Source organism: Physella acuta, unplaced genomic scaffold (assembly GCF_028476545.2).
Source record: "Physella acuta isolate Inbredline_101_S28 unplaced genomic scaffold, ASM2847654v3 ptg000554l, whole genome shotgun sequence".
Lineage (NCBI taxonomy): Eukaryota > Metazoa > Mollusca > Gastropoda > Physidae > Physella > Physella acuta.
The window spans coordinates 125,507-152,331 of NW_026732073.1; the positions used below are offsets into that span (position 1 = coordinate 125,507).

The 26,825-nt window shown below is 33.5% G+C and overlaps 3 protein-coding genes across 6 annotated transcripts; 2 read left to right on the top strand and 1 right to left on the bottom strand.

Moving 5' to 3' along the window:
- Positions 1 to 1,922: 1,922 nt before the first annotated feature.
- On the bottom strand, positions 1,923 to 11,507 carry LOC131946341 (cyanocobalamin reductase / alkylcobalamin dealkylase). The gene is made up of 4 exons (XM_059307042.1): positions 11,353 to 11,507; positions 3,811 to 4,005; positions 3,285 to 3,434; positions 1,923 to 3,087 (listed from the first exon to the last, which is right to left on the bottom strand). Exons 1-4 carry the CDS (start codon positions 11,425 to 11,427, stop codon positions 2,698 to 2,700), a joined length of 810 nt encoding a protein of 269 aa, XP_059163025.1. The 5' UTR covers positions 11,428 to 11,507; the 3' UTR covers positions 1,923 to 2,697.
- LOC131946342 (uncharacterized) lies at positions 7,890 to 8,378 on the top strand. Its single transcript, XM_059307043.1, has 2 exons — positions 7,890 to 8,092; positions 8,241 to 8,378. Exons 1-2 carry the CDS (start codon positions 7,897 to 7,899, stop codon positions 8,369 to 8,371), a joined length of 327 nt encoding a protein of 108 aa, XP_059163026.1. The 5' UTR covers positions 7,890 to 7,896; the 3' UTR covers positions 8,372 to 8,378.
- Positions 11,508 to 11,742: 235 nt separating the features above from the next.
- LOC131946339 (uncharacterized) lies at positions 11,743 to 25,614 on the top strand. Of its 4 annotated transcripts, none has more exons than XM_059307035.1 (14): positions 11,743 to 11,807; positions 17,402 to 19,189; positions 19,373 to 19,511; positions 19,748 to 19,853; positions 19,994 to 20,166; positions 20,414 to 20,465; positions 20,609 to 20,693; positions 20,979 to 21,047; positions 21,944 to 22,000; positions 22,132 to 22,179; positions 22,345 to 22,464; positions 22,622 to 22,723; positions 22,859 to 22,953; positions 23,231 to 25,614. In XM_059307035.1, exons 2-14 carry the CDS (start codon positions 17,426 to 17,428, stop codon positions 23,415 to 23,417), a joined length of 2,997 nt encoding a protein of 998 aa, XP_059163018.1. In that variant the 5' UTR covers positions 11,743 to 11,807; positions 17,402 to 17,425; the 3' UTR covers positions 23,418 to 25,614. The 4 variants fall into 4 exon arrangements, with proteins under 4 accessions (XP_059163018.1, XP_059163015.1, XP_059163016.1 ...); XM_059307032.1 differs by lacking the exon at positions 11,743 to 11,807 and adding an exon at positions 13,299 to 13,506; XM_059307033.1 differs by lacking the exon at positions 11,743 to 11,807 and adding an exon at positions 13,299 to 13,500.
- The last annotated feature ends 1,211 nt before the right edge of the window (positions 25,615 to 26,825 follow it).

A 26,825-nucleotide genomic window follows, 5' to 3' on the forward strand; every position in this document is an offset into this window, starting at 1 on the left:
GTTGTTTACCATTGTATTCATTCCCAGGGTTTCATTATTAATGTGGGTGTGTAACATTTATAATGTTTATTCACAAGTTTTTCCTAATACATTTATCATTCTTGAAACAGTTTATTTTTGCTACTTTTCATCAGCTAAGTTGTATTGAACAAAATTATAGATCATGTCTAGGATACCGTACAAGTACAATTTGAACAAAATCATAGATCTATATAATTCTTAAAGTTAAACACAATTCAGTGTCTCAAAAATGTATCTTTATTTTAGGAAGCTTTGATCTTTTAATGTTAAGAAAATCAACTTGTTTATGGCAGTCTTAATCTTAAATTCCTACTGATTTACATGTTTTCATCTTCTATGTTGTTTTTTCTGTGAAAATTTTTAGTTGTTTGTAAAAAATGTATGTTGGATCACATAATCTCATTGATTTATTATTTGCTTCCTAATCATAATTCAAACAGTGGGCTGTGAATGATTTAATGGCAAAATAGAAGTCCTAACCGTGCATTCACAAACTAGCTGTTCAATCAGTATTAGCTTTAACAGGGCGGTGACTACTAATTGTGAGTCCACAGTAAAAGTTTCTAGTTGTAATGTGTTTCTATTTTTTTATTATACTTTTATGTTTACATTTAATGATACAAAGCATAATAGATCTTTATTTGTTTTTAACCACATGCATTGGAATAAACTATTTTTTTAATAGTTAATTCTTTTGAAGTTCTTATTTGTTTTATTGTGAAAAATGAATATTTCTTTTACTTAAAGAAATTTGGTTTGTCCTATGTCATCATGGAGTCTGACAATGTTTTAGATAGATAAATCATGCAGTGTTTTAGTTAAAGAAGGAAAATTTAAAATAATTCTAATTATGATGAAAAAGTTACCATGTGCAATTCAATGACTAGTATTAATATCAATAATAAAACATGAACTTTCCAGAATACTCTATCTTCAAATTATTTCTATAATTAATAATTGCACCCTAGACTTGTTAGAAATTACTACATTCACGACCATCATTACAATCATGAAAATAAATAAAACTCAATCCATAAAGTTTAATTTTAAAATATCAAAACTGTACAATATATACTTTTCAAAATCTGGTATTGCTTATTAGTTGTAAGCAGTTTTTGAAAATCAGCTTAGCAGCATAGTAATAATCAAAAAGCATCAATACCATTTAAAACAATAATAAATACATAATATATATAAAACTCTGGTTATTAAAATTTTAACCACTGCATTTTAAAATACCTTGAATGTCTGTGTGGTTATTGTCTTATGTATTTTACTGATTGGCTGGATAACAGAGTAAATCTATCCAGGAGAAGAAACGTCCATTAGAGGGGGAAATATTGTGGTTCAGTGTCCTTGGTGAACTATTTGACAACTGCCCTAACCAAATAAGTAAAACAACAGTCCCATATGGTCCACCGCACCACAATTATTAGCATAAACTTATGACTAATTAATTTGGTAGAATGCACAGATTTGTCTCGGTTTAATGTCAAGTCACAATGCAATATTTGGGGGAAAAAACACAAAAAATATTAGATCAAATGCTAATGTGGTTTTTATTGTTATAATTCAAAAGCTGTCATTATTTCATTAGCAGTTTTCATTACTTATAATGACAGGAGATGCATAGATCACTTAAAAAATGGATTAAAAAATTTGGACGCAGTTGTTTTGATTACTAAAATAAAGAATATTGAAAAAGTTTTTGAACAATAAAAGTGGAGACACTAAACAAAGACCTTAATTGGTGGAGAAGAGTATATTTAAACTAGACGTTTCAAGTATAAAACATTAAAGAAATTTTACATTAATAAAGCACCTGACTGAAAATAACTCATTGAAAATGGTTTTCTTTATGAGAATTGTTTTTAAAAAAAAAAAAAATTATTTTTTTCCACAATCCCCTTAAGATATTTAACATTAAAAAAAAATCATAAAATGAACTAATATATTACATAACAATATTGCAATGAAGCATCCCAGCTTAACAATAATAATGATTTACAAAAACAAAAACCCAGTTCAGCTGCAATTAATATCACTTTAAAAAATTATGCATGAAGTTATCACAAAGTACTGTAACAATAACTCAAAGTGAGAGTACGTCAATACACAATAATTATTTTTATTTCTGTAATACAAGATTTGGTGCTCCATTTTACAGATCTTAATCAACTTATAAGTTGATAAAAATAATATATGTAAGCAAATTGTAAAGATATGTATCAGTAACTTAGGAGTTCCTTTTACAAATTTGAATCATTTTTTGAGTAACAATTTATAAAAATATAAAACTTATTATTTATAAAAGTGTAATTTGATTTATGTAAAAATAATTGTAAACATAAAGTCATTAAATAAATATCAAGAAAAAAAGTGTCCCCAAAAAACCCAACCAACAAATAATTCGCAACATGTTTGCAAAAAATGTATCTGGAAGTTGTTTGCAAAAATTAATGTGGTAGTGATTTCTTTGCAAAAAAATAATAATGTAGCAGTCATTAGTTGGCAAGAAATTTATGTGATAGTAATTTGTTTGCAAGAAATTAATGCGGTAGTCATCAGTTTGCAAAAATTAATGAAATGGTAACCAACCACCAACAAAACAAAGTTTCGACATCAGTCAAAGTTTTTATTTTTAATAAAAACCAATTCATCAAAAAAAAAAAAACCTTAAGATTCACAGGCAATTTTGTTTGCATCACCATTTTCAGCAGTGTCTCCGTCTGCCAGTGATGATGAGTTGGGATTGTTTTGAATTTCTCTCAAATAATTCTCTCTCAACTTTGTAATCAGTGGCTTACGATCTTTAGGTTCTGTGCCAAAATATTCCTTCTGGTCCTCTGAATATTTTTTCTCAACTGGAATGATATCTCTGTAAGTCCAATCCTTCCACTGCTCATTGAACAACTTCAAAAGCTTAACCTTACTTTCCTGATCTGGAACACAGTCCACAGGTTCAACTCGAGGAAGGTTGGGGCACAAAATATTTTTGAAGATAAAAACTCCGCGCAGAGCAAACCAGCCTCCAAATTTTGGATGAATGCAAACACCATACATTTTCTAAAAACAAAAGTATACACTTTTAAAAATAAAACTTTAATAATGCAAACAAATTTAAAAAAAAACAGTAGGTAAAACACATTGTACTAAAATGGAAAAAATACAAATTTTACAAAGATCGGTAAAAAGATCGAGCATATTGCTATTTTTTTTAATTAATTAAAAAAATAATACTAAGTGGTCTTAAAGTATTTTACCTTATCAAAAGGATTTGGGTCAAGAGACTTTGTTGTGTAGTAGTAGGCAGCACCAGAAACATGTGAAGCAGGCTGGACCAGAATTTTGGGGCGTCTTGAAGGCGTCATTTCAAAGTCATGAATTATTTCTACTTCATCTTCAGGAAACATCTAAATATTTTGATAAAAACACTAATTCAGTTTTCTTAAATAAAATATTTAAAAACATTTCTTACTCAAATAATGATAACAATCTTCAGCATATGTTGAGCAACCATGCCATATATTCTTATTGTAGCAGAATCCAGCCAACTTTGATGGATACAAGACTTACATTAGGGAAAGTAATGTGTAAAACTGGGCATATGCCAATGTCACTGAAACAAATAAACTCTACTTCACTTGCTCCATAAACCTTTTTTTAAACCCATAACTTACAATAGCCCTGTCTATTGGTTATAGTGGAAAGTAGCCAAGATAAGTGTATATGTACTAAATTTAATTTGTCAATATATTTTTGCGTCAGTTTTCACTTCTAGAAAAATACCTCATGGACTTTAGCAAAGTATGTCTTCATGCATCTGTCAAGCAAATCCATAAAGCCATCAGGATGTTCAACGCTGATAAATGGTAAAAACAATTTCTCAAACATGTCAGGTGTGCTGGCAATCAAAACGGCAAATGTATCGTCATTAAGATCAAATCGAAAAGCTGGATCTACTTCTGGATTGTACCAGCCTATCTGATAAATAAAATAGAAAAAAAAATTAGTTAGGCCTATCTTTCAGGCTGATTATTAAATAATAATAAATAAGCCAACTCCCTGGATTTTCTAGCACAAGTATCTGTTCAAGGCATGTCCAGGAAATTCAAGTCATTTCATTCATTATTCAGATGAGCTTACATATTTGTTTTAGATTGGCATAGGTCGGAGGGGTTAATCTGTGCTTGATAATACCACCATAATAATCAAAACTTCTTAAAAAAGTGTTATGTTACCCCAACTACAAACTACAGTCTAATAAATTAAATTAAAATTTTAATGAGTTAAAATTACCTACGCTTTAAATTAAAATTATTAGGCCTCGGGAGGTAGTTGCTAGTTAGGCTACCTAGCCTAATACTATTTTACTATAATAATAATAGTATAACTATAAAAGGCAAAAGGCCTAGTATTAGCATTCTGTCTTTTAGTTTACTTATATATGTTATCATCCATTTTATTTATATCATTAATTAATAATTTAATATCAATAATCAATATGCCATCGATCACCTATATACTATATATATATAGCGTCCTATACTTATACTATAGTGACCATGGTCAACACACACATTAGTGACATTAGTAAAAAGTGAAAGTGTGAATCACTGAATGAATACATACATACTGATACTGAATGGGGGAATGGAGGGGAGGGGGGGGGGAGTAGAATTGAATACAATAATTTAATACTAACCCAGCTAACACAATTTATCAACCCAATGTCGTTCCAAGGTTGGCCCAATATCGCTATCTTGGCGATAAATTGGCCAAGGTCCCGCCATGCTTATGCCAGGATACGGCCAAGATTTGTACGTGCTTGCATCCCTTTGTTTTGAATAGCTTCCCTTGATACCTTGATATTTAACCGTTTTTACCCTGGCTTGCCAAGATTACAATGATTTATGTATTTACTGCAGCAATTTTATTTAAATAGGTTTGTTAAACTTAATATATGTTCCATGAAATACGTTAAAAATCAAATATAATACTTCAGTTTAAAATTAGATTTAACTACAATCTATGTTGCGTGTTTTAAACATTTTGTTTAATATTTTTAAAATTGTGTGCGTGGCTACCCGTCCAGCGTCACGCTGGTCCATCGCATCTCGGCCTAAATTCTATGTCCACATTCCTTTCTATTGTTATCAAGCCAGCATCCCGCTGGTCTTTGCTTGCCATTCTTCGCTCGCCATTTTCCTCAACAACAGAGCCTTTGTTGTATCAAGCCAGCGGCACTAAGACCTCGTCTTTATCATCGCTTAATCTACCGACGTTTGGATTCTGTTAATAATCCTTTCAAGGACTTAAAACCACTTAATCAACAGGTAACATCGTCAATTTTTATTGATAACAGATTATCCGACAACAGGTGAGCTTGTCGCATCAACAGGTATTGCACCAATTATTGACTTTTTTTTCAACAGTGAGGAGAATAATGTACATAAATTCATATTGCGGTGTAGAAAACACTTTCTGTCATTAAATAAGAGGAAGTCTATTTACATAGTTAGGCATTACAGTAACAGTCTAGGTGATTGTTTTAAATAATAAATATGTTTTCAACGAAAGAACCATCTAAAAGTTCTATTTGGAGAGCTACCCGAAAAAGGGTTAGTAATGATTTAGCTGACTGTATAAGGGCAGTACATGACGTTTCTGTCAGAGGCAGGCCCAGGAATTATGATTATGAGTATGATAGGCCTATTGATAAAAGTAGTAATCAGAAGCCTATTCTCAATGAGTTTGACAGTGTAAATTATTCATCAACACCAGTCACAGTAACTGGTCACCAAGCATGTTATTCAGAAGTTAGAAACGAAGCTCACCATCAACAGACTGGCGCTGAGCAACACATGTATGATAATACTAGCAATTATGATTATACAGATTTAAATGATATTCTGTCGGATGTAGATTGTGAGACAGATGCAGACTCATCGCCAGAAGACAACTATGAAAATAATTTACAAGAGGAAGTCAGAAAGTGGGCTATTGATTTTCAAATAAAAAATGATGCACTTAGTGCCTTACTGTGCTTATTGTGCACCTACCACCCTTCATTACCAAAGGATTCAAGAACTTTGCTGAAAACTCCTAGAAAAATAAATGTTAAAGCTATTACAGGTGGTGCATACTACCATTTTGGAATTGAAAATTGCTTAACAAAATCGAAACATTTATTTAAATTTCTACATTCTCATCCAAATGAGACTCCAGTTATCCATTTGCAAATTAATTTTGATGGTTTGCCTTTATTTAAATCCTCATGCAGTCAATTTTGGCCAATTCTTGGAAGAATTTGTAAACCATTTGAATCTGATCCATTCCTTATTGGTTTGTATTATGGAGGTAGCAAACCAGTTAGCATTGAAGAATATTTAACGGATTTTGTGAATGAAATGCAAGTACTCGAGAAAGGTGCCACTTCACTCAGATTTGAAGACAACGAAGATTCTATTTTTCCTATTAAACTGTGTATATCTTGTTTTATATGTGATGCTCCAGCGCGGTCTTTTGTTAAGAAAACAAAAGGGCATTCAGGTTACTGGGGCTGTGATAAATGTTGTCAAAAAGGGGAGTGGGCTGAAAAAGTCATCTTTCCTGAAATAAATGCAACATTACGTTCAGATGAAGCTTTCGATTTAATTGAAGATGAAAATCATCAATTTCATGGATTATCTCCCTTGACTAGTTTGTCAGTTGGCATGGTCACTCAGTTTCCTTTAGATTACATGCATTTAGTGTGCTTAGGGGTTACAAGAAGAATTCTTTTACTCTGGCTTAAGAGTCCAGTTTCAAAAGGCCTTAGAATAGGAAATCAGGCTGTCCAGCAGATATCAAACCGTCTACTACTCTTCAAAGAATATATTCCACGTGAATTCTCTAGAAAATGCCGTTCTCTGCATGATATAGAAAGGTGGAAAGCTACAGAGTTTAGGCAGTTTTTGTTATACAGTGGTATAGTTGCATTGAAAGGAAATATAGACAAAGTACATTATAGTCATTACCTTTTATTCTTTGTTGGTATTTATTGCCTTACTAGTCCTACTTTATGTTACAGTCATGTTGATTATGCACATGAACTGTTGTGTATGTTTGTAGAAGAAGCTAAAGAACTTTATGGTAAAGAATTTCTGGTTTATAATGTGCATGGGCTCACACATTTGGCAGCAGATGTTAAGAATTTTGGACCACTAGATTCTTTCAGTGCTTTTCCATTCGAAAATTTTTTGGGTATGTTGAAGAAACTTGTTCGTAAACCACAGACACCATTAGAACAAGTTGTCAAGAGGTTATCGGAAAGAGCAGTCTCAGATAAAGGATTATTTTCATCTCAAGATTTTGTAACTGACAAGCCTTATCCTTTTCCAAAAAAAAAACATTGTCTTGGGCCATTGCCAAATGGAGTTAGATGTGATCAATTTGCTCAAATTAATTTTAAAGGTATCTTTTTTTCCATAGATAATGGAGACAACTGTGTTAAAATTGAAGACACTTTCTTTTTGCTTAGAAACATTCTCATTATGGATTTGTCTTCTGAACCAGTACTTGTTGTTGAGCGATTTCTAACATGTTATGATTTTTTTCAATATCCATTATTGTCCTCAAAATTGAGCATTTTTGAGGTGTCAAATCTTTCAGGTAAATTAGAGACATTCAATGTATCAAAAATTGAACAGAAATGTGTTCTCTTACCATACAAAAAGAGATATGTGCTGCTTCCTCTGAATCACAAAGAACAAAAATATTAGAATTTGTTTTATCTAATCCATTTAAGGCTTTAATTTTTATGTAAATACTGTGTATTCATATTTGTTGCAATTAGTATAGTTTATGTATTTAAGTCTGTATTAAAGTTAAAGAATGTACCACCTTCTGGAAACTGTTGAGGACAATGTAAGGATGGTGATGGTGGTGCCAGATGTGTGGCTGCTGCCTGGCAAAAACCAATGTTACTGGCCAAGCACACCAACTGCTGGAGATGCATGGGTGCGCAATGCCAAGCAGCCATGTGAGAGCTGGCAGATTTTTACATATGAGAAAATTCTGCACAGCAATGGTAAGAATTAATATATTTTTAAATTACCAACAATTACTTATATTAAAAATTTTAAATATTAAAAGTAACATATACTTATTATAATACAATTATATTATTGTTTTTTAATGTTTTATTATAACATTTAGACATTTTTATCACATTACAGTTTCCTATGAAAAAATAAAATCACTCGAGAGAAAGGCTCTAGATAAGAGTGATGTTGAGAGCTCAGGATCAGAGCCACATCGGCAGTCACGGCCAACAATTAGATGGTATATATTACAATCTCTAATTTAGATCTTGATCTAAATATATAGCCTCATTTAAGTTTGTTATGTTTGTATAAATAATGAAAATAAAAATTTTGCATTAGGAGTCCCAATGATGATTCTGAATCATCAGAATCATCACCTGCCAGGAAGAAGCAGTGCAGAGTCGGGTGAGGCGGAGGTCAAGGTCACCTATACCTTCCATAAAATATTTGCCACAACCACCTGAAGCTTCCAAAGCTGTTCCAAAACCCCCTGTATCATATGCACAGTTTTCAGCGTCCCCTAGTTTTTCTGGCTGTAAGTGTATTGTATTTTTTAAAAATAAATCATTACTTTGTTAGCATTCTTGCTTTTGTTTGTAAAAAAATTTAGTAAAGATTTGACATAAACTATTTATTTTCTAGTCACCCAGCAAAGTACAGATCAGCTGATGCCATTTTTTAAAAAGATTATGGAAAACAACGCAGAGCTGCTTGAAGAAATCCGGCGCCTGCATAGAAAAGTGGATAGGCTTGAGGCTAAGTTAAATGGTATGGGGGAGGATATGCCAGAAACTATCCAGAGCTTGCCAGAAGGGTACACCTTTCCTTTAGAGACAGTGGAGCAAATGGTCAGCCTGGATAGTTGTCTGAATGACACTGCAGTACAGAAGAGGATGGTAAGCAATGTTATAACAAAATTACTGTTAAATTAGAAACTAGAGTGTATTATATTTCTTTCAATACTTTGTATTAACTGAATACTTTTTGTTCAACAGAGTCTTTACCTCAGCAACTATGGAGGTAAAAATGCTCGACATGGTCTGTTCAGGGTTTTAAAAGAATTAATATGTCCTCAATTGTCGACTCTTTACTCATTTGAAGGCAAAAAAGGAAAACTGAAATTCAATGACCTCCGGAACCTCAAGATGACAATTTTTGGTAAAATGAAAATGGCTTCTTTGCTTCCAATAACTTAAAATTATATAGGCCTATTTGTATATATCTAGAGCTGTCTGCCTATACAGAAAGACAAAGATGAGGTAAATGACAGATATATGGACAGAAGAATTGACAAGGCAAGATGCTGATAAGTTTTACTATTTTTTTTCAGATTCTATACTAAGATCTTTTAAAAATTCTACTATAAAAGAACTGGAAAAGGGGACAAGTGAATGGCTTGCCATGTCTGGTGACCGTGCAGGGGGGAGAAAAAGAAGTGAGGGCCCCAACAAACAGCTACATAATCATAAAGAGGCTGAGTGATTATTTTAAGCATCAGCCCCCCCCCCCCCCCCCCCCAATCCCAAGTAAAACAAAATTGCTTACCTTCATTAATGGTATTTTTAAAAAATCATTTTTTTAATAGAAGTACAAGTTTATTCAAAATAACATAAATGCCTTAGTGATAGTGTTTACTACATTGTAAATCTGTGAAAATGCTGAAATTTTTTAACAAATACTATTACCCCTGTTATTTAAATGTATAAATTAAGTAGGCCTATTTTGTTTGAATGTTATTTTTACTTACCATAGTACACGACAGCTTCTGTATTCTTGTACAGTAAATTAAGTTTTTACATTAGTTTAATTTAAACTGTACTTAACAGCTGTTACATTATATGAACATTTTTGTATATTTGTTTTTAATTTGTTTGTATAAAATTAAAAGTCAACATGAAAGCTACTAGACTACTATTTACATATTCATTTTCTATCAGTACTTTATAATATAGTTATAGTTTTCTTACATTTGAATGAATTGTATAATACATATTTTAATAGATGAACAGTTTTTTGTGAATGTATTGCTGCTTTATTACATTTTGATTAAAGTTTCTTTCACATTTTGAAATTAACTTTGTAAATATTATGACTGATATGAGAATGGAGCTTTTTGTATGTAAAAAATCATAATTTGAGCCTATTTTAGGCCAGGATATAAAAAAAGGTTGAGCCAAGGTACAGCCAAAATATAGCCATTATTGGGCCAAGATATAGCAAATATTGGGCCAAGATGTAGCCAGGATAAAATACACAATGAGCCAAGGTATAGCCAAGATATAGCCATTATTGGGCCAAGATATAGCCATTATTGGGCCAAGATATTGCCATTATTCTGCCAAGATGTAGCCAATATTGGGCCAAGATATAGCCAATATTTGGCCAAGATATAGCCAATGTTGGGCCAATATGTAGCCGGGATATAGCCAATATTGGGCCAAGATATAGCCAATATTTGGCCAAGATCTAGCCAATGTTGGGCCAATATGTAGCCGGGATATAGCCAATATTGTGCCAACATTGCGCCAACATCATGCCGAGTTTCACTACCAATGTTTGGCCAAGGTTAAGCCAATGTTGCACCAAGATGTAGCCAATATTGGTAACCAATGTTTAGCCAATATTGGGCCAATATATGTGTGCTGACTGGGAATAGGCAATAGGCCAACATGCCAACACTAACAGTAACAATAGTAACAGCCTAACAGCCAATCAGTAGCGTAGCGAGAGGGGGGCGATGACATATGTCAACGGGCGCCGACCTTAGAGGGCGCCAAAATGAGTTGGAAAAATAAATTGAACGGTCGAGGGGGGTGCAAATCGAAAGTTTGAGGGGGGGTGCAAATCGAAAGTTTGGGGGGCGGGGGAGGGTGCAAATCGAAAGTTTGGGGGGGGGGTGCAAATCAAAATCTTGAGGGGGGGGTGCAAACTCTGCAGCCAATTTACTATATATAGTATTTAATCTATTTATTTATTTAAAGTTTAAAGCCTCTTTTGTTTAAGTTTATACAACTTTTTTTATATTATGTCTTTTATTTAAATTTTAAATAGCCTATCTTAACTAGTCTATCTATAAAGTATAAATTAAATAAATTAAATTCTTTTATTTTTATTCATTGTTTAAGTTTAAAATTAAAATTAATTAAATTATTAAAAACTTTTACTTTTTTACATAAATATTTTATTTATTCTAAGATTTCAAGGTCTACTTCAAATTTAAATGAAAAAGATACGTTTAATTTACCTTAAACGGGTAAACTTCCAAGCCTAAATGTGAATAAGATGCCCGTAGCTTTTTGAGAATGCTTTCGTGCTCCATGTTGTTTATGTTTATTATCGTAAACAAAACGAGGACTAGGCCACTGCGGTTTCTCGGAAAAGTGCATGTGCTGTTTGACCTTTGAATTTTGACCCGAATTGCCAGATAGAACAGTTTCCTGAGCTTGATAACCAAATTTTATAATGTGTTTATTATTGTTTATTGATTAATGCATGTCTGTTTACCGCTTAAGTTAAAATTCTAAACAGATTTTCTAGAAAAAGTCAATTTTAAAGAAATTACCACTTAAAGTATTATTAAAAATGCTAAAAATGTTATAAATTTGAAAACATTTCAAATTGATAAAAGCGCTGGCGCATTCACTAACATTCCCATTGATTTTGAAATAGACCTAATCTAATAAATAAGCTAAAAAAATTGTAAGTAAATGAAAAAAGCCAATATTTTAAAAATCATATCGTATTTATCGTTATTTTATGGTTGACGTTGTAACAAAATGTATACAATATTTCACATATGCAGATCAAAGAACTACTTTATTTATTAGTTAGAAGTTAGGCCTAAAACATCGAAGCAAACAAGCCATGTGAAAGTACTATGAAAGTAGTGTAAGTGTTAAAATATGAATGGAATCCAAATCTAGATCTTATCTAGATCTAGATCTAAGAGTCTAGAACTAGATCTAATCTAGATCTAGATTCTTGATCTAGAATCTAGAAAATTTAAATAAACAGGGGAAAATTCGCAAAATTAGAATCTAGACATATATTATCTAGATTTTCTAGATCTTTATGATTTGTAACGTTCCGTAAAATAACTAAATTTATTTTAGTGTTCAATCACAAAATATGAAATAAATAAGTAAATGAAGCTTTTGCTTTATAATTTATTGTTGACTGGTGTGGTATTTTATATTTTTATTTTAGTAACCAACCTAATGAATTAATGACGCGAATTTATATTTATAAAACAAGTCTAGATCTAGAACATTATAATCTAGATCTAGAGTCCATATAATCTAAACTAGTATGCTAAGTTAACCCATAAAAACGCAAGCCTAAAATCAAAATGTGATGAAAAAATTCTTGAGTGACCAACGCCAAAACTCTAAGTAGGAATATTCCCCCCCCCCCCAGTTGAAAATATTATTGCAACTGTTGATAAGGCTAAAACAGTTTAGAACAGTGGTTCTTAACCCGAGTTCGATCGAACCCTAGTGGTTCGGCAGTAGCGTAGCGGGGGGGGGGGGGACATATGTCCCCGGGCGCCGACCTTAGGGGGGGGGCGCCAAATTGAAAGTTCGAGGGGGGGGGGGGTGCAAATCGAAAGTTTGAGGGGGGGGGGGGTGCAAATGAAAAGTTCGAGGGGGGGGTGCAAATCGAAAATTTGCTCCCAAGGGGGCGCCAAATTGAAAGTATGTCCCCGGGCGCCGGGAAGGGTCGCTACGCCTCTGTGGTTCGGTGAATGAGTCTCATGAGTTCGGCGGAGGTCAAAACACATGAGTCATATCGGATTTTGTCAGTGCGGACGATAGAACTATAAAAAAATGTTCGGTGTATGCGCATGTGATACTGGTGGGGTGCAGTACCTCCAAACAGATTAAGGACCACTGGTTTAGAATCACCATATTGCTAACAGTGCTGATCTTTAATCTGACGCTACGACTCTGATTATTGTGTAGTGATAACATTTTAACATTTTTTTTAGAATTTGCCTACCATAAGCATTCTTGACTTTTTATTCCAACACCGGGGAGGGGGGGGGGGGGGTCGATAAATAAATTATCGGCAACATTTTTTTTTACAAATCGATGTAATTATCGAGTAGTTTTCTTCTTGTTTTTTTTTTAATAGATCTAGATTCTATTATGATGGTTATATTTTATACAGAAAAGGAGGCTACAGCAATCTAGAATTGTCACGACATTTGTTTAGGTTGAAAAATTATTAAAAATGCAAACAAAATATCCAAACCACATAAAACCCAGTGAAATCTCGTTTTACACGAGCTCTAACGATACTTTCGAGTTGCAGTGCTACCGAGAATAACAGAGGGTTTACCGAGGTGGCGAGTATCTAAGTTGTTGCAAACACTGCCGTTTGTTTACGCCTTGTTAGTGTCAGTAACAGAGAAAAATTATTTGCAAACATATTTATTTATTTTTTTCATTTCTAGAAATGTTTGACATTCGAATAGCTATGTAAAATTTTTTTTATAAAACTGCAGGACCCAGATTCTAAAAAAAAAAAAATCTGCATGAATCATGAGACCGAGAAGACAACACCGAGTCACTGGTTGTTAGCAACTGCCATGTAACAATATTACTTCTCTATTTGTTTGTGTTATACACAAATGCCTAATTTAATACCAGGTCTCAATCCTAATGGGTAGCTGTGGGTGATTTGACGTGTTTCATTTAACAGTTGAGCTGGTTTTATTTGCCTGCCCTAGTTTCACGTTCTGGCATATTGCCTGGATCCGTTTATCTTAAAATTAAAAATATTTTAATAGGCCTAATAGATCTAGATTCTAGTAATATTAAAAAATAACAAATATAGCCTAGACCCTAACTAGATCTAGTAATTACATTATTTTAAAAAAAGCTAGGGCACACATAATTATTTAAAAGGTAATTTAAAAAGGTAGGCATAATGTAGTTTAGAATTTAGAAGGGCCAAAAATGTTTACTAAGTTCCTTGTCTGTAAGATTTGCATCATACTTTTAATTATATTATATTGTGATTATAAAAGGTTGATTTGGAGTGCTACATACTAGATATACATATTATTTTGTTTTGTTTCTTTGTCTCTGCTTTCAGAATCAAGGTTTCTATCACATTTTTCTCAGGGGGGGGGGGGGGGGACAACTAGCTAGTTATATATTTCAACACAAAGTATATATTTGATAATGGGGGGGGGGAGTGCCCTTCCAAAAGATGTCTGAAAGAAAATGAAGTGGGGAGCTCAGCAGTTAAACTAGGTGTTGTGGGGGTGGATGGGCAATAGGGTTGAATAATTACACTTTCCCCCTATCAATAAAAAACCTCAGAATCTTGGTTTCTCTGCTAACATCAAAGGGATCTTAATTGCCTTTATTACATGATATGGATCTTTGTTGTTGACATGACATGGGTCTTGGTTGGTCAAACAACAGGGGTCTTAGTTTGTTTATACACTGAGGTAGTTTATTCACTGAGGTCTTTTATTCATGCGCAGAGGTAGTTTGTTCACGATCTGAGATAGCTTGTTCATAGGCTAAGATAATTTTCTGAGGTAGTTTGTTCATTCACTGAGGTAGTTTGTTCACATGCTGAGGTAGTTTTTTGATGCCATGAGGTAGTTTGTTCATACACTGAGGTAGTTTGTTCATACACTGAGGTAGTTTGTTCATACACTGAGGTAGTTTGTTCATACACTCATACACTGAGGTAGTTTGTTCATTAGAGAGGTAGTTTGTTCATTCACTGAGGTAGTTTGTTCATACACTCATACACTGAGGTAGTTTGTTCATTAGAGAGGTAGTTTGTTCATTCACTGAGGTAGTTTGTTCATACCCTGAGGTAGTTTGTTCATTAGAGAGGTAGTTTGTTCATACACTCATACACTGAGGTAGTTTGTTCATTAGAGAGGTAGTTTGTTCATTCACTGAGGTAGTTTGTTCATACCCTGAGGTAGTTTGTTCATACACTCATACACTGAGGTAGTTTGTTCATTAGAGAGGTAGTTTGTTCATTAGAGAGGTAGTTTGTTCATTCACTGAGGTAGTTTGTTCATACCCTGAGGTAGTTTGTTCATACACTCATACACTGAGGTAGTTTGTTCATTAGAGAGGTAGTTTGTTCATTCACTGAGGTAGTTTGTTCATACCCTGAGGTAGTTTGTTCATTAGAGAGGTAGTTTGTTCATACACTCATACACTGAGGTAGTTTGTTCATTAGAGAGGTAGTTTGTTCATTCACTGAGGTAGTTTGTTCATACACTCATACACTGAGGTAGTTTGTTCATACACTGAGGTAGTTTGTTCATACACTCATACACTGAGGTAGTTTGTTCATTAGAGAGGTAGTTTGTTCATTCACTGAGGTAGTTTGTTCATACACTCATACACTGAGGTAGTTTGTTCATTCACTGAGGTAGTTTGTTCATATGCTGAGGTAGTTTTTTGATGCTATGAGGTAGTTTGTTCATACACTGAGGTAGTTTGTTCATACACTATTATTACATATGGATCTTTGTTGCTTATATGACATGGGACTTGGTTGCTCATGTGTCAGGGGTCTTGGTTGCTCATGTGTCAGGGGTCTTGGTTGCTCATGTGTCAGGGGTCTTGGTTGCTCATGTGACGGGGGTCTTGGTTGCTCATGTGTCGGGTCTTGGTTGCTCATGTGTCAGGGGTCTTGGTTGCTCATGTGTCAGGGGTCTTGGTTGCTCATGTGTCAGGGGTCTTGGTTGCTCATGTGACAGGGGTCTTGGTTGCTCATGTGTCGGGTCTTGGTTGCTCATGTGTCAGGTCTTGGTTGCTCATGTGTCGGGTCTTGGTTGCTCATGTGTCAGGGGTCTTGGTTGCTCATGTGACAGGGGTCTTGGTTGCTGTTATGACAAGGGTTGCTTGATTGGTGACACTATACGACAGGAATGTAATTGACACTTTATAAATTAAAGTTCTTCCATCACATGAGAAGTGATTGTCAAGTGATAGTATGCTACTTGTGGTTGATGATAATTGTGTTATGGATTCACTTGTTCATGTTGCAGGGTATCAACATGGTTTCTGAGAAAAATCTTAATTAGCTTCTAAATGTAAAATATATTTTTTTTCTGACACCAAGATGATATTCTTACAGGACCAGTTATAATTCTGTCTTGTTTAAATATGAGCAGCCACAATTAAACAAACTAAAAAAGGTTTCATAGAAATATCTAAGTTTGCAGTTCTGAAATGTTATGCTAACCACTGCTAGATAAAAAATAGCAATACATTTTTATGTCCCATTGGTTTTATATATATTCATAACTTGCAACAGTTAAAACTTCTTGTGTCCTACGTGCTGCTGCTACATGAAGGTTTACTAGAACACAAAGTTACTTTCTTCCCCAACCTATACCGCAACAAACAAGTTTAAATTTTACACAACTTTGTATCCTTGTAAGTCTCTCAGTTTATGTATACTAGATTTTTTTTTTTTTTAACTTTAATTGTGTATGGGAATATTTTTTGTAAAGGTGTTAAAAAGTTAACCAATGAAATTGTGATTGAAAAGGTGGTTATTTTTACTCTTAACTTAGTTCATTACAAAATAAACTGATTAAAATGAAGACAACACAATGAATAAAATAAAAGAATAGCTCATTATAATAATGGTATGATAGATAAACTAGATCTGACAGTTTTTTAGCTTGAAATATCTTGTCATTTCTTTGTCTGTAGTTGTTTAGATTAAGCTAGATGTTTTAGTAAGAAAACAAACTTTAACTTACTTAGAAAGATTTGGTAGTTAGGCCTAGATTTTTATCTATTTAGTGATAAGATATAATATTCAAACATTAAGTCCTGCATTTAACTTGAATCACTTTTTAAATTTATTTAGCTAGACTTGACTACTTCTTATATGTTCTGTATTAGCACTTAAAAGGATTGACTCATTTTATTATACAGTTACTTTGCTGAGGTGCAAACTCTTTAGAAATATCACCCCCACACTGTAGGTTAATTTATATAAAAATAAATCTACTTTTCAGTAAATTATAGCTATGCATAGTTCTAAAACCTTTTCAAAATGAACCATGTTTCAAACATGTGTCAATAGTATTTATAGAAATGTTTAAAATTGTATTACATGATCATCTAAGGAATGTATGGTGAAAATAAATATTACCTTCATTAACCAATATTAGTTATTCCATAAAAATAAATTAAGTCAACTAATTAAAAAAAACTGTTGGTTAAGTATATTTAAGTTTTATATATCTACTATTTGTATTTCAATGCAACTTTACAACACTCTTCTTTCAGATGTTAAGTTTGCCCTAGGTTAAAATGGATGATACTGAAGATGCCTTGGGGAAACTCTCTAGACAGCTATCAGAGCTGGCCGCTACGCCTGTGACCGGAGGCTCACCTGACCCATTAAACGATGGCATACGCTGGACGCAGTTTTCTGGCATGCCCCAGCATAGAAATCTCTACACATGGAACCCCATGGACCTTCCAGATTTTAAGCCACTTTCACCCCCTAAACATGATGTGCACCCTAATCACCAGCATCAATCACCCTCAGCTCACCAACTAACCACGCCCCCAGCAAGCTTTGGGCAGAATGAATTCGCAAGCAAGAACCAATTTGAATGGTATTCGGAGAGTACCACTCCTCAGTACCCCATCTCTGGACATGGTTTAGTTCCCACAGGAAGAAATAACTTCTCACACCAGAACTACCTATTCCAAGAGGAGTCGCCACTACCTGAACATGGCTTTGGTTACGAGCCTGTCGACTACAGTCTGCCCTCTCTCCATAGACATGATTTCTATACATCTGCTGCTGCTAATAACTTAGGAACTGAAATTTCCAGCAATTTTTTAAAATCTGACGCTACACACCCAGTATTTCATAATTATAGTACGTTAGACGAGAACACACTTCCAGAAGGGGCCGAGCATTTATCATTTGGAATGCCTAGTGAGAATGTACATCAGATGTACTCACCTCCTCTGTTTGACCCAAGCTCTCCTCCTCCTATATTTCCAGGTGCTAAGCACCTTACAGGAAGTTCCCCCAGCCCGCCCCTTTCTGGAGACGATGGGGCTAGGGACCAGCTACGACCTCGCAGTAAAGTCAACATCAACTTAGATTTAGGTATCAGCGTAGACAGAGGAAGTCACATATACTCTGAAGTTACCCCTAAAGCTGTGGGTAGTGCTGAAAATAGTTTTGGCAAAAAGTCCAATTCGTTTGATCAAAGTTCAAGGTTGGCTCATCCTCCTAGTCCTGATGTCGTACCAGAACAGGGGGTATCTGACACCTCGAAGCCCACTTATTCAGACATCGCTAAAACACCAAAGCTCGGCCCTGCTGGAAAGAATGATCAGCCCAGCCTGGATCTAAGCAGTCGAGGTCAAGTGACTCGACAGTTGAAAAAAGATGTGAAGCCGTTACGACCTCAAGTGAAAAGGACCTCATCTGGCTCAAAGTTTTGGCCGAAATCACCTCAGACTGGAGATACGAACCAACCCCACCCTAACCGCTACGGACTGGACAACTTTAACGATGGCGTCCTTTTTCCTGGAAGCCACAGCAGTAGTTCTGAAAGCATATCCCAAGTGGCCAGGAGCCGCAGGGGAAGCGGAAGCAGTGGGGGCAGCTCCACAGGAAATGCTGAAGATCTGGCGTCGCCTTCCAGCAGCGCCACCTACCTTGATACAAATCAAGATCAGAAACCGGCTAACCACTCACCTGCGGAGACTCAGAAATTGTTTTTTGATCCTCGTCGAATTTTTCAAACTAAAAACACCAAGCCAAAGTCCTCTTCAGTCCAAGGCAAGTCAAAGGAAAACTTGAGCCACAACGAGCCAGGAAAAGCGTCGCCCCCTAGTGATACAGTTTTGAATAATGGTAAACCAACAGCCAACAACACATCAAAACTGTCATCTAGCGCAAGACAGCATGATTATATAAATAATGTTTTGCGTGACAGCAAGCTGACCAATCAAACAGCAGCTGGAAGTGGTCAAGGGAAATCAGGAAAGTTGGACGACCTGCCCAAAGAAAAGGAATCAAGGACAGAAAAACGCTCAAGTGGAAAGGTTTGTGAAAATTTGTTACATTTCTAAACAAAATAAAGTGGCTGTAGAAACTTTAGCTGTGGGTTAATGTACTTCAATGCATAGATTACATTAATGAAAATTTTCATTTATTTAATATAGTCTTAGACGGATATGTTTATAGTTTATTCTGAGGGTTTAAATAGCTTTCATGATGGTTTACAGCCAACAAATGGATTGTATAGGCGTGAAAGACGCAACAGGAATTCAGATAACTCTCACACTGATGTGGATCAAGCTGATGGTGTACATCAGGAGGCAGGAAATGGATTCTTGTCTGACTATTTTGATAAAGATAAAATTGGTATGTTCTAGCTCTTTTTTACTGTCTTTGCTTGTTTTTTTCACTTTCATAAGCTATTATGTTTATTTATTTTAACTATTTATGTAATTATTTTACATTTTGCCTAAATGTATTGTTAAGGATCAGCCTGCATATTTTCATTTCTTCCTTTGCTGAAGAGTTTTAAAGTATGTACATCTTGATAATATTCTTGTCATTGATCAAATAACACCTTGATTTCTTGTATTCATTAACAGAAGAGTGGTGTTATGTCTGTTGGGAGAAGTTCAGCCAATGGGGAAATACATTCATCTCCTCATTGATAAACCTTTTAATTTATTTGTTTGGCTTAGTCTTGTACATGTAAGCACATATTTCATTTGAGATTAACATATTAAACACTTAAAAATTGAAAATTTCTAAGCTTTATAGCCTATGTAATATAAATAATGAGTGTAGTGTCTTTAAAGCTATAGTTAAATAAAACTTTTGTTTGGTCTCAGTGCTGTGGGCAGTGTTCATCTCTTCTTGATGCTGCTGGGTAAAGGGTGGAACATGGTGAAAGAAAAACTTGGCAAGGGCCAGTTTGACACAAAAGAAGGAAACAGCTGGAACTCTAGAGAATACTTGCGACGCCGTGTGGGACTAGAAGAAAATATAAGCCTACCTGCGACAGGTAAGACTATTTTTTATGTTCATTGATATTTTTTTTACTAGGGTGTTCTGAAATTCTAACATTATTTTCGTGACTTGATTTGAAACTTAATCAAATGTTATTTTTTAAAATTATGTAAAAGTGATAAATATGTATTTACTCATTAAGACAGCCATTCAAATTCTTGTTTAATGGTAGCAGATTTTATATTCTTCCTTTTCAATTTCTGTATGTTATAAAAGTATTGAGATTTAATTTTAATTTTTAGGTGAAGAAGCTATGAAACGCTTGCTGGCTTGTAAAGGAAAAGATCCCTACAGGTAAAATGTTAAAAATTTTATAATTAATAAATGAAACATACTTTTATTATAAATTATTTATACAGTTAAATAAAGAAGTAAAGATCAATATTTGTATATGATTGTCTCCACTTTATAGACCAACTTGTAACTATTGTTTTCAGTATACTTGGATTAAGGGCAGATTCTAGTGATGAAGATATAAAGAAATATTACAGGAAACAAGCTGTTTTAGTACACCCTGACAAGGTAGGGTTTTTCTGTAATGCTACATTTTTTAATTGGTTGAGAATTTTAGTATTTTGTTTTTAGAATCATTGGTGCAATCTTTAATATTCAAAGCATTGCAGACTTTACATGTTAGTTTTACTGTTTAGTCTATCAGACTAGTCTAGAATTCTGTCAAGAAATTCTATTATACAAGCAAAATGGATTGTTGCTATTGTTTTAGAATAACAATATTATAATATCAGACATATTTGATCAAGGTTTAGTGAGAAAACACAATATTGTTGTTGTTTTTTCATTTATTAGAACCAAGAACCTGGAGCTGAAGAAGCATTTAAAATATTAGGCCATGCATTTGAAATGATAGGAGATTCTGTAAGTTTTCATTTAATTTGTGTTTGGATATAATACTTATAAGTCAACCTAGTTGCGTAGGTTATTTTGAACTGTTTAAATACTTTTTACATTAACAAAAAAAATATAACTGAAATTAACCAGTTTAATTCAAATTTTAAAAAATAATGAACCGGGAGTGATCTCCCCTAAACTTTCTCGAATATTCTTATATAAAATAACAGGGGATGGGAACTCGGGCTATAGACATGATTTTTAATCCATTTTAAATACTTAAAGTTTTAAAAATAGAATAAAATCTCGTAGACAAATTAATTGCACACCAAGTGAACGCCAAATAAAAAACCGCATAATAGTGCGCAATATTATTAGTACTTTAAAAATTTACATTAGTTTTTTGAGAAATCGGAAGTAGCGTAAAGTAGTACTTCCAGTCAACGGAAATTACTCAAAATTTAACAGAAGGTAGAGAATTAGATCTTTTACTTACATGTGAAATTTCATTTATCTATCTGAAATAGTACTCAGGTTATAGGCTTTTGAAAAATTCAAAGTAGGAAAAGTACCACTTCCGTTTTTCGGAAATCGCTCAAAAGTTGATACGGATCTACGATTTTGATAAAATACTTATGTATGAAATTTCATCAACCTAGCTGTGACGGTACTCAAGTTATAGTGTTTACAGACGGACAGACAGACAGTCACACAGACAGACATACGGACAAGATTGCAAAATTATGTTTTTCCGTATCAGTGAGGTGTAAAACGTCGAGATTTGTAAAAATATCGTTTTTTTTTTTTTGCACGATTACAAGACTTTCTCTATACTTCGTATATACGAGAAAGTAAAAAAGCATTCTGTAAGATGCAGTTAAAATTCTGTTTTTCAGCATTTTATTAAAATTTTGAAATTTCAGAGTAGAAGAAAGCAATATGACAGTCACACTCAGGAGGCTAATGAGGCAGATGCTATGGTGAATTATAAACTTTATTTTTGGTTTAAATATAAATGTATAGATCTTTTAAAAAGATGGACAAAGTTTTAATTCATCTTTTCAAATATGTTCAATAATAATGTAAAATCTTTTTTTTTCTTTTGTTACAGAGAGAATTTGCTGAAATGTTATCAAAACTGCAAACTAAAATTCAAGAGGTCTGTACTGTTGTTAAAAAAAAAAATCTTTTTCCTGGCATGTCATTCAAACATCTCATCATTAACTTACAAATTTATAGTTTAGCTATCAGTTTTAAATTCAGATTATTTTAAATTAGTTGTCACTATGAAACACTGTTCAATTTTTTGTCTTACAATGTTTAGGCTGCCAACATTATGAGATGTGATAACTGTGCAGGCAAGCATCAAAGGTTTCCTGTAGATCGACCATTTTATAGTGCCAGATTTTGTCAAAGATGCAACACCAGACATGCTGCCAAAGAGGTCATTTATTTATTTAACTAGAGCATTTCATTCAGCACTCCTCTTCCACCACTTTTTAAATGACTGCACAAATATAAATTTGACTAACTAAATTATAAAACTTCGGTAGAATTGTGTAAGGTATTATTTGACTAATGATAACATGAATTTCCTACAGGGAGATGTATGGGCTGAGTCTACCATGCTAGGATTTCGATGGCATTACTTTGCTTTGATGGAGGGCAATGTTTTTGATATAACCGAATGGATGGCCTGCCATGTAAGGATTGAATACATTTCTATCTTAAAATAACCCAAAACTATGATTTTAAATGTTTATTAATGGTGCATTTATCTCTATTCTATAGAAAGAACAAACATGAGTTTTAATGGTGCGTTTGTCTTTATTCCATAGAAAGAACATTTCAAACATATGAAAGCTAATGTACATGGTGTAATGTATCGTATAGCAACTGATGGTAGTAAGAGAAACAAGCGACAACAATCTGGGTAATGTTTGTTCTTTTGTTTTGTTAAGAAGTTTTTGGGGTTGTTTTTTTTAAAGATTTTTAAAAGTATCACTTCTTTTTATAGTTTAAAACAGTGTAATATTTTTGGAATTCTTCTGTGAATTTTTTTTAACCAGGTGTTTTAAAATATTAATGTTCATGCACAAAATCAATAAACTATGAAAAAGAAATGTATACCATTTGCAGTTTGTAATGAAAAACATGGAATTTTTTTTTTTTAAAAGCCGTAAAAGTTACCTTGTTCACACTCCCTATAGAGAACCAAGCCTAGAAGATTTCATCAACCGTTTATTCAAGTCCAATGCCAGTGCAGGGGATGGTCAGTCTGCTTCATGGGGGTCACCCCACTCAGGGGAGGACACAAGCTGGGGCCACAGTGGCTCTGCCGCTGCTGCTGCTGCTGCCAAACAGAAGGGGAGGCGGAATAAGAAGAAGCGCCATTAAATAGTTACAGCTGTTGTAGAACCCAAGTACTTAAAAACCTTTTGTTTAAAATATATTTATATTGTCATTTGCTCTGTAATGGAGGAAAATAGTGGCAAAGTCTCAAAAAAAAAATTGTGTAATCACTGATCTGTTATCTATACTAGTGCTTAATTAAGCAACTTTTGTATTCCTTTTAAAATTCAGTAGGTTGTTTTTTTTTTTTAAATATTTACCTATTAGGTGGTGTCAGTAAGATAAAAATGATTTTTTAAAATTTAGCTAGCTGTACCTGCAAATTGTTTAAGTTCTTTTAAAACAAAGAAGTGATATGTTGTAGTCACTAAATATTGACAGGCTTGCCTTTAAAGCTTTCTTATCTCCTTGCAGAAGCTCTTGCTTTAAAAAAATAACAGAATTTGTTGTATTAATAGGGTATTGGCGATACTTTTAAAAAATATTTAATCTTATCAGTGATGGTATTAACTAGCATTTTTTTTTTGTTTTAAATTTATTGTCTAAAACTATTTTATTTTTGTTTTTAGATTTTATTAAATGTGTTATAACAACTTACATACAATGGTGGTGGGTCCATTTTTAATATAAATACTGGTTATTGGCTAAGCTGGTTATTTTTACAGCGGATAATGGAACTACAGCTGGCTTTAACACCAAAAAATATTAATCAAGCTTTTCCACAAAACCTCTATTCTAGCTTGGTTAAGAATTATATTTTCTGAACATTGTAGTTGGTCCATCCTTTGCATAATGTTGCTATGGATATTGCAGTCAAAGATCGTGCCTTTGAAGGTTTTATTTTTATTTTATGGACGAGCTGCATATTTAAGTTTGATGTAGTTCCTATTTATTTTCCATATGCCAGATTTCATTGGTATGCAAGTTAATTTTATTTTCTGTAACTTACGTTTTTAACCAAATTGTAGAACTTCTGCACCTGCTAAATGTACTACTGTGTAATCTAGTGGTGCCATACACTTTCTCTTTATTAACCTATTATTGTGTATATTGCCAAAGCATAATCAGTGTTATAAAGTATAAACCGCTCTTTATTCCATATTTAATTTTAGACACATTTTTTTTTTCCAACCTGACAAAGGCTATCTTAACCATTGTACCCTCATTACTGCTACATTTGAATTTTTTGAAGCACTGTGGTAAATTGGGCTACTTTCCTTACTATAACTTTTTAAAAAATTATTACCTGCTATATGTTATTAAAATAATATATGCTGTGACTTAAAAAAAAATATTGTGATATAAAAGTGGTGTTCAGATTAATTTTTTTTTTTAAATCTTTTGTTTTGTTTTGTTACTGTAGATATTAACAGCAAGCTGTTTTAGATTTTATTTTGTTGTATCAATCTCATGTACTTTATTTTCACATTTTTTGTTTCTGTAAAACTTTTTGCTTGAGCTAGGAGCTGGTGTGATACTTCACAACCACTTTTTTTCCCCCCTCTCTATACATGTAAAGCTCTTTTGCTCATCTTGTTTTCCATCTTTCCTCCCTTTCAATACTCGCTAGGTGGTTTCATTCTGAGAATGAATGAGATGCATTTTACACACTTGCCAGTTTGTTATGCTAATTATTTGTAAAAGTTGGTACCACATTTACCAATATTATCAACATGTCAAATTAAACTTCCAATAATCACCAAATAAATAATACAAAGCACTTGTCCCTACATAAAAATATAGGCATCACTTTTTCTTGAATTTTTGCCTATATTACAAGGGATACAACTCTTCCAATCATATATAGGAGAGAACCACTTTCCACATTCTAGAGCTGATTCTGAGGGTTTAGTGTAAATTTGTTATGGCTCTCTGTACAGTAGGCTCAGATTGTTTACTGGCTACAGGACATTGCTGCCACCAGTTACAACTTGTTGATGGTCATCCTTGATAGTGGCAACTGGACATTGTTGTCACTAGCCACAACTGGTTGATGGTTCAGTCTGCTAAATGGACATTGTTGTCACAAGCCGCTGGACACACAACTGGTTGATGGTCACTCTGGTAACTGGACATTATCTTGCCCCTTAACGCCACCGTCTGGCAGACTTGTCCTTGTTTTAACATATGCTTTTGATATTTTTTTTTGGCTAGGCCCTGTAAAAAGGTTTTAACAGGACCTGTGGTTATTTTATCTGGCTCCCCCTGAAGCCAATGTTACAATAAATAATTTACAGTAAAAGTTGGCTGTTTTTTTTGTTGTCATTACTGATGTTGTTGAAAGAGTTGTCTCCCTTTGATTGTTAATGTAACTGGTCTTCCTTTCATTGTTATTGTAACTGGTGGGCGAAGTGTGTTGAAAGTCTAACTCAGCATTACAGTGGATACTTAAATAAGTAATCATAAACTGATAATGATCACAAATTAATTATTAGAACATAATTCACCTTGTTTGCACAAAAATATTACTTTGAAAATAAATTGTTTTAACACATCAGCTGGCCTTATTAAAAATATTTAGATGTTCATTACTAAAGGTGGAAAAAAAGTAATAAGTAATCTTAGACAAGTAATATTATTTTATTCTCTTCATCCTTCCTTTTATTCCCTCCCCCACCATACAAAGTAAAAACGCCTGAAGATTTCAACAGCACCAATTGTTAAATTATTATCAGAAGCACACGTGACCCAGATAAAACAATTTCAACAATACATCATCCATACCAAAAAAATATCACTGATATACAAATATAGTCAAACAAGTCCTATTATTCAAGCATGTTTATTTCAATTAATTATTTCTTTACTAAATGATAAAATATCTCTGGTATTTAAAGAAAATCTGACAGGAAGACACAGTTTTGCTAAAACAAAAAAAAAATTATTGTGTTTCATGACTCACTCAGCAATGTATGACTTTTTTGGCTAAATTTTATTGCAACTGGCAAAGTCATGTATTGCAACTGGCAAAGTCATATATTGCAGCTATCCTGTGGGAAATAGTCTTTATAAACCAAACTAAACTGAAACATGTTTAAAAAACTAAATAGTTTTTTTTTTAAATCTGATAAACATACTGCAGGTAAATATTAGTTGTTTTTTTTATTTAAATTCCCTGTAATAACATAGGGTTTTGTATATCACATTGAATTAAAGCAACAGCTAGCTCTCTATACAGCAAGACATCTTGAGAACAAATCAAAATGCTTATACGTGGATTGGATTGTGTGATGGAATGAAAAATAATCAGGCATGTTGAGAACAGATCTCCATGAACATTCAAACTAACAACCCACAGTGACATTGTGTGGAAAATAATTCTAACAGTTTACTTTACAACAAACTGTGTTTTATAAAATAGAAATAACCAGTTATAATGCTCAATAAAATGAACGCATCAACAAAAAAACAGATGCACCATTCATTTTAACAATACTACTGGTGACATTTTTA